This window comes from Sebastes fasciatus, chromosome 18 (assembly GCF_043250625.1).
Source record: "Sebastes fasciatus isolate fSebFas1 chromosome 18, fSebFas1.pri, whole genome shotgun sequence".
Taxonomy (NCBI): domain Eukaryota; kingdom Metazoa; phylum Chordata; class Actinopteri; order Perciformes; family Sebastidae; genus Sebastes; species Sebastes fasciatus.
The window spans coordinates 27220045-27227859 of NC_133812.1; the positions used below are offsets into that span (position 1 = coordinate 27220045).

At 44.9% G+C, this 7815-nt stretch overlaps 2 protein-coding genes across 2 annotated transcripts; both read left to right on the plus strand.

Annotated features, from left to right (window-relative positions):
* The first annotated feature begins 1154 nt into the window (after positions 1 to 1154).
* LOC141756655 (ribonucleoside-diphosphate reductase subunit M2-like) lies at positions 1155 to 7236 on the plus strand. Its single transcript, XM_074616557.1, has 11 exons — positions 1155 to 1244; positions 1491 to 1559; positions 2054 to 2203; positions 2420 to 2536; positions 2844 to 2977; positions 3072 to 3166; positions 3269 to 3402; positions 3522 to 3626; positions 3741 to 3854; positions 4240 to 4718; positions 7166 to 7236. The coding sequence occupies exons 1-10, from the start codon at positions 1155 to 1157 to the stop codon at positions 4390 to 4392; spliced, it is 1161 nt and encodes a 386-aa protein (XP_074472658.1). The 3' UTR covers positions 4393 to 4718; positions 7166 to 7236.
* LOC141756613 (SCAN domain-containing protein 3-like) lies at positions 4929 to 6797 on the plus strand. Its single transcript, XM_074616474.1, has one exon. It carries the CDS (start codon positions 4929 to 4931, stop codon positions 6795 to 6797), a length of 1869 nt encoding a protein of 622 aa, XP_074472575.1.
* Positions 7237 to 7815: the final 579 nt, after the last annotated feature.

The following is a 7815-nucleotide window of genomic DNA, read 5'->3' on the forward strand; positions in this document are numbered from 1 at the left end:
GTGCTTCCGTGTAGTTTGTGTTGGAGTCTTGTCTGAACAGCGTAGCCACACGCCCATATGCGAGCGCGCATGGGACACCGACCCGGGTGATTTATACTGTAAGAAGTTACAAACAGTCCCTTTAAGTATTTTAAGCGATTGACAGCCCTAATAATAATGCTAACACCTAAATAAAAATAATTTTAATAATATATAACAGACTAGCTGCTGGGTCTTTGTGGTAATCACACACAGGTGCTGTTTCAGGTGTACTATGTTTATTCAACCTGGTGAAGGGCTCACTGTATGGGTGGAATATGATCACATAAAAGTACAAATTCTTTTGAAGTCTCCTTCAAAAATAATCCAAGGCACACTGTAGAGTTTGTACAACATTAAAATGCCTTTATTCTACATGGCAATAATTGTTTAAAACACAGTTTTAACAAATTAAACAGAGGGCGGGGTCTAACCTGTACGACTGCAGCAACAGAAAGTTTGCTCAGCTAAAAAGCAAACTTCATGTCGAGCTCCGGGGTTCACAGCAGGCTGCTGGCCGGTGGCAGCGCCGGGTTTAACCTGTAAACCTTTAAATGTTTGCTCAGCAAACCACATGATGCACTGTTAAGAACTCCTGTTAAAATTATGTGTCACCACGGAAACAATGCTAGTGACCGATGTTGATGACCCATGTGAAACCCCCCCAAAAAAATCACCCTCGATCTAAATACGGAAGTCAGTTTTACTTTTTGCGTTTTCAACATCAATTTTAACGTTACAACTCAGTTTTACAATCGCAGTTAAATGTTTATTAGTGTAAAACAAATGTGTCAGAAATGTTGTGTAAACACTTGTGTTATTAGTTTTGTAACAGCGGTTTCAGGCAGTTTTGTAACCTTGAACAAATACAGAAACAGCACGTGAGCTCTCCTCGAAATCTGATTGGCTCCGTCGCAGTGTCAGTGTTAGAGCCGGCACGAGCTGCGTTTCTATTGGCCGCTTTTATAGCGCCACGATTTCAATAAAAAGGACGAGCGGACAACAGAAGCCGCTTCAGTCTCCTCCGCTCTTCGTCTGTGTGTCAGCTGCTAGTTTAGATTTCTTCTTCTTTTTAACTTCACCTTTTAGTTTGTTTATTTATCTTTTTATTTATCCTTCCGTCTGAACGAATCAAAATGCTTTCTACTCACTCTGCTCTCTCCGTAAAGAATGAGAACTCCCTCAGCAGTCACATCAGCAACATGTCGCTGGACAAAGAAATCACGGTGAGAAAAGAAATACAACAAAACGCTGATGTTTCATGTGTTTAACTTTTAAAATGTCCGGTTTAAGTTATGATCTCGGTGTTAAGCTAAGTTTAACATCACGGCAGCTGTTTTGTGTCCAGCTCAGTCTGACTGACCTGAATCTTAATGTGTATTTCAGTCTGAATAATCAAATAAAAACATATTCAGAATAAGTGTTTTTTGTTCTCTGGTGATTTATTGTTTGTTTGTTTGTTTCTCTTTCAGCCACCGAGCATGAACACGACCCGCATCTTGGCGTCTAAAACGGCGCGTAAAATCTTCAGTGACGCTGCGGTGAGTTGAGTCTGATCAGATCTGCTGAAAGCTTCAAAGGTTTTCATCTCATTTAACAGACAGATTCTCTGCGTTCAACATCATCACAGTCTGTGGCTGTTAGTTTGGGTTGTTTATTGTTTATTGGACTCATGTGGCGCCGAAAGATGTCCATTCTGGCGCCAACATGGAGGAACAGCTGCTACTGTTGATGTTCACCTGCTACTGCTTTTATTTATTGCCAAATGTGCAGATTATTTTCCGTTTTCAGTTTTACGTCTTCAGTTTGTTTTGTTTGAATATTCAGACATATTTAATGATCAGTTTCTATGATAATGATATAAATTATAATATCAAACACAGGAAACAGTTGAAGATAATGTTTTTTCTCATTGAAACTGATGAAGACGTTAAAATGAAACCTGCTGCCGGCTCTGACTGCAGCATCAAACTTGTGAAGACAGACGAGCTGTTAAATGGACACTAACGTTTGTGTCTTGTGTTTCGTCTCTCAGCCCAAAGCCGTGAAGAAGAGCAGCTGCAGTGAGGAAGAGGAGCCGCTGCTGAAGGAGAACCCTCGTCGCTTCGTCGTCTTCCCCATCCAGTACCACGACATCTGGCAGATGTACAAGAAGGCCGAGGCCTCTTTCTGGACTGCAGAGGAGGTAAACGTGGACCCGAGTCCGTCTGTAGTTCAGGTCGGCGGTCCGTCTGTAGTTCAGGTCATCGGTCCTCCATTAGAAACACTGCAGTTCTCCATCAGCACCAGAATCTCTTCATTAGTATCAGACGGGTCAGATCTGCTCTGATGAACTGGATCACGTGTGAGACGGAGCCACCGGGTGTTGATGATGTCACATTAACTTCCTGTGTTTGTTCAGGTGGATCTGTCCAAGGACCTGCAGCACTGGGACTCTCTGAAGGACGACGAGAGGTTCTTCATCTCTCACGTGTTGGCGTTCTTCGCCGCCAGCGACGGCATCGTCAACGAGAACCTGGTGAGCAGTCATCTTTTGTTTCCAAGGCAACGCCTTAAATGATTTAATGTCAGCTTGTTTTTCTTGTTGTCCTCTGACTGTTTACTGCTGTTGAAGTGAATATTACAAATATTTTAGAGATGCAATTAATTACTTTTTATTAATAATCTGTAATTTTGTAAATAAATCACATGTTCTGTAAAACATCACAAAACAAAGAAAATCTAAATATCCTGAAGCTCAACGTGACGCCTTTTTTAAATGATTTTATTTATTCATTTTTATTTTGGAAAATAACTCGCTGAATGATTCTCCGTGTGACCACCAGGTGGAGCGCTTCACACAGGAAGTGCAGGTGACGGAGGCGAGGTGTTTCTATGGTTTCCAGATCGCCATGGAGAACATCCACTCAGAGATGTACAGCCTCCTCATCAACACCTACATCAAGAAGCCCCAAGAGAGGTGAGCTGCTGCTGGTCTGTACTGGACTCTACTGGTCTGTACCGGACCCTGCTGGTCTGTACTGGTGTCTGACGGTGTGTTCAATGACCCACAGAGAATACCTGTTCAACGCCATTGAGACGCTGCCGTGTGTGAAGAAGAAGGCCGACTGGGCGATCAACTGGATCGGCAACAAAAGCGCCCAATTCGGTAAACCTGCTCACCGTGACGCCACGTGGTTTTCCTGGTGCTGATCATCAGGTCTGATATTGATCTGGTATCAGGTATTGATCCTAACTCTTGTTCCTCCAGGAGAGCGTGTGGTGGCCTTCGCTGCCGTGGAGGGAATCTTCTTCTCTGGTTCCTTCGCCTCCATCTTCTGGCTGAAGAAGAGAGGCCTGATGCCCGGTCTGACCTTCTCCAACGAGCTCATCAGCAGAGACGAGGTGATTATTGATTATAGATCACCAATAATATCAATATTATGCTGCATTATTGATTATGGATCTGTTTTGTGTTACTGGTTTCACTGTGTGTCCTGACTGGTTTGTGTTACTGGTTTCAGGGTCTGCACTGTGACTTCGCCTGTCTGATGTTCAAACACCTGGTGAACAAACCGTCGGAAGAAACCGTCACCAACATCATCAGGAACGCCGTGCAGATCGAGCAGGTCGGTGGACACTAACGGATCCCCGTCTCTGGTTTCTCCCCTTCAGTCAGTTGATGTTTAACTGGTCTCACTGGTGGTTTGTTTTTAATGGTGTGTTACTGGTTTGATTGTCAGGAGTTCCTGACGGATGCTCTGCCGGTGAAGCTGATCGGGATGAACTGTGATCTGATGAAGCAGTACATCGAGTTTGTAGCCGACAGACTGTTGCTGGAGCTCGGCTTCACAAAGGTAACCATATCCCAACAACACCACAGCTCCCAGTAGGGGACCAGGTTCAGGTCTAGCTATAGAGGAGGTTCAGGGTCTTCTGTAGACGAGGAAGTGGTTTGTGTCTATAGAGGAGGATCGGGGTCTGTAGATGAGGATGTTCAGGTCTGTAGAGGAGGAGGAGGAGGAGGAGGAGAAGGAGAAGAAGGATGGGGTCTATAGAAGAGGTTCAGGTCTGTGATGATGATTAGGAGGAAGAGGAGGAGGTTCAGGTCTATAGAGGAGGAGGACGCTCAGGTCTTTAGACGAGGAGGAGGATGGGTTCTGTAGACGAGGTTCAGGTCTGTGATGATGAGACGCACCCAGAACAAACTGACCTGGGTTCTGCTGCGTTGTTTCTCTGCAGATCTACCGGGTGGAGAACCCCTTCGACTTCATGGAGAACATCTCTCTGGAGGGAAAGACCAACTTCTTTGAGAAGCGCGTGGGCGAGTACCAGAGGATGGGCGTGATGTCCGGCACCACGGACAACACCTTCAGAATGGACGCCGACTTCTGAGGACAGAGGTGGAGCGAGCCACACTCAGTCACACATCTCACACTGCAAACACTCTAAAGACTCTAATTCAACCCGGACCAGTCGTGGGTTAACCAGCGATAGACTCTGAGCTAGTGCATGCTGGGATTGGCTTTTACTCAAATACTGCAGATAAATACACCGACTGCTGCTTCACCGCCATGAAATGAGACTTGCCAAGAATTCAGAGCGCTGCTGCCCGCTTGTGTATTTGTAAATAACTGTTTTATCGGCTTTTTTTTTTTTACATGTAAATATTTATTTATACATATTCTTTACATGTTCTTTTAGATCAGTGGTGTGTTAGGGCAGCGGTCCCCAACCCCCGGGCCGCGGACCGGTACCGGTCCGTGGGTCATTTGGTACCGGGCCGCACAGAAAGAATAAATAACTTACATTATTTCCGTTTTATTTATTATCTGAATCTGAATGATGTTTTATTTTGAAAAATGACCGGATTCTCTCCGTTACATCGTAGTGATACGTCAACGCTAAAATTTAACCCACAAGCTAGCAAAATGAGTAAAAAACAGACGTCTTTGGAGAGTTTCTTTGGGAAGGGGAAAAGGCCCAGTGAAGAGACAGAAGAAGGGCCAACGACTTCCAAGAAAAAGAAAGCTGCATTTAACAGACAATACCAGGAGTCCTACTTAAAATATGGATTTATCGCGACAGGTGACTCCCACGCACCAAGCCCGCTCTGCATACTATGCGGCGACCGGCTCTCTAATGAGGCAATGAAGCCTTCAAAACTGCTTCGCCACTTGGAGACCAAGCACCCTGCATTAAAAGACAAGCCTTTGGAGTATTTTGAAAGAAAAAAGCGGGAACAAGAAGGACAGAAGCAATTACTGAGGGCCACCACATCAACAAATGCGAGTGCACTGAGAGCATCATACTTGGTGGCTAACCGTATTGCTAAGGCTAAGAAGCCATTCACTATTGGTGAAGAATTGATTCTGCCCGCCACTAAAGACATTTGCCGTGAACTTCTAGGAGAGGCTGCGGTTAAAAAGATAGCACAGGTGCCTCTGTCGGCTAGCACCGTCACTCGGCGCATTGAGGAAATAGCAGAAGACATTGAGACACAATTGTTGGAGAGGATTAATACATCACCGTGGTACTCACTCCAGGTTGACGAGTCTACAGATGTTGACAACAAGGCAATACTACTTGTTTATGTGCGATATCTTTATCAGGAGGATGTGCATGAGGATATGTTATGTGCACTATCGTTGCTAACCAAAACCACAGCCACAGAACTATTCAAGTCGCTGGATGATTATATGTCAGGGAAACTGAAATGGTCCTTTTGTGTCGGCATATGCACAGACGGAGCTGCTGCCATGACCGGACGGCTGTCTGGTTTAACTGCTCGGATTAAGGAGGTTGCACCTGAATGTGAATCTACGCATTGTGTCATTCACAGGGAAATGCTGGCTAGCCGAAAAATGCCACCAGAACTTTCCAGCGTATTGAATGATGTTGTTAAAGTTATTAACCACATCAAAGCACACGCCCTTAACTCGCGCCTGTTTGAGCAGCTTTGTGATGAGATGGACGCGGAGCACAGACGCCTTCTCTTATACACAGAAATAAGATGGTTATCCCGAGGGAAATCGCTGGCCAGAGTGTTTGAGTTACGAGAGCCGCTGCAGAGATTTCTGTCAGAAAAGAAGTCACCGCTGGCAGCACATTTCAGTGACGAGGAATGGGTCGCAAAACTGGCTTACTTGTGCGACATATTCAACCTGCTCAATGAGCTCAATCTGTCACTTCAGGGGAAAATGACAACAGTCTTCAAGCTGGCAGATAAAGTAGCTGCATTTAAAGCCAAACTGGATTTGTGGGGACGGCGCGTGAACAGAGGCATATTGGACATGTTTCAAACATTAGCGGGGATTTTGGGTGAGACTGAGCCCGAGCCTTCATTCTCCCAGCTGGTGCACGATCACCTGTCTTTGCTTTTAAAAGAGTTCGAGCGCTACTTCCCAACCACAAAAGACCCACGAACTGCCAAGGAATGGATCCGCGACCCATTTGTCAACAAACCAGGAGAATCCAGCATGTCTGTGCAAGAAGAAGATCAGCTGCTGGAGATCGCAAATGACGGCGGCCTTAAAAGTGTGTTCGAGACAACAACTCTGCCGGTGTTCTGGATTAAAGTCTCGGCAGAATACCCTGAGATCGCCACAACAGCACTGAAAACCCTGTTGCCATTTCCGACATCCTATCTGTGTGAAGCGGGGTTTTCTGCAGTGACAGCAACCAAAACTAAATTACGGAGTAGACTGGACATAAGCAACACACTTCGGGTGTCACTGTCTCCTATTACCCCTAGATGGGACCGTCTCGTTGCAGAGAAACAAGCTCAGGGCTCACATTGATTTAGCGTTATGGTGAGTTAATTTTTTCATGCACTTTATATTCGTTTTTGTGGTGTATCTGTATCTTATTTTTGTAGGCATGTTTAAACGTTACCATAGCGACCAGAGAGCGTTAGGGGGCAGAGAGGATGATACTCATGTTATGTTGTTGGCGCGATGTTAAGAGGACGCTGCTAATAAAGTTGCATATGAGTACACAGTGCATTCACGTTTATTATTATATTTACAATATACCACTGTTTTTATGCCGGTCGTATCATTTTATTTTGTTGTATTTATCCGCCACACCTTGAAGGCCTGTCCGTGAAAATATTGTCTGACGTTAAACCGGTCCTTGGCGCTAAAAAGGTTGGGGACCGCTGTGTTAGGGTACTTAAATGTGTACAGGAACATTATTTTAGAGATTTTGGTTTTGTAATAAAAGTTACATAAACATAAATCTGGTTTTGCTTTTTAACGTTCTTTACAAACTTTTATGTTGGAGGATAATTAGGGCCCGAGCACGAAAGTGCCAGGACCCAACGGTGTCCTGGCACGAAGTGCAAGGAACCTATTGTTTTTCTGCAGATTATTATTTTTCTGCTGCAAGAACGCGTTTTTGACGACCTTAGCCATCCCCAAAACTCACCAAAATTGGAACATGCGTCGGGGGTGGCGAAAATTGCAATGTTCTGTAGTGATTGGGAACGGGCGTCGCCAGCGGGCTCTATAGCGCCCCCTAACGCGTCGAAATCTAAAGTTGATCCGATATTCATGAAATTTGGTATGCATATCCCACTCATCATTTGAAACATATTCCTCATTGGGTTTCATTAGCTCCGCCCACCCAGAAGTCGGCCATATTGGATTTCATGTAACTTTTAGCGTTTTATAGGACACGTACTTTAACGAACTCCTCCTACAGATTTAATCAGATCGAGTTGATATTTGGTCAGGACCATCTCAAGACCTTGAGGATGAAAAGTTATTAAAATTGTGAGTTTTCACTTAACGACCTGACCGTGGCGTGGCGGCCATT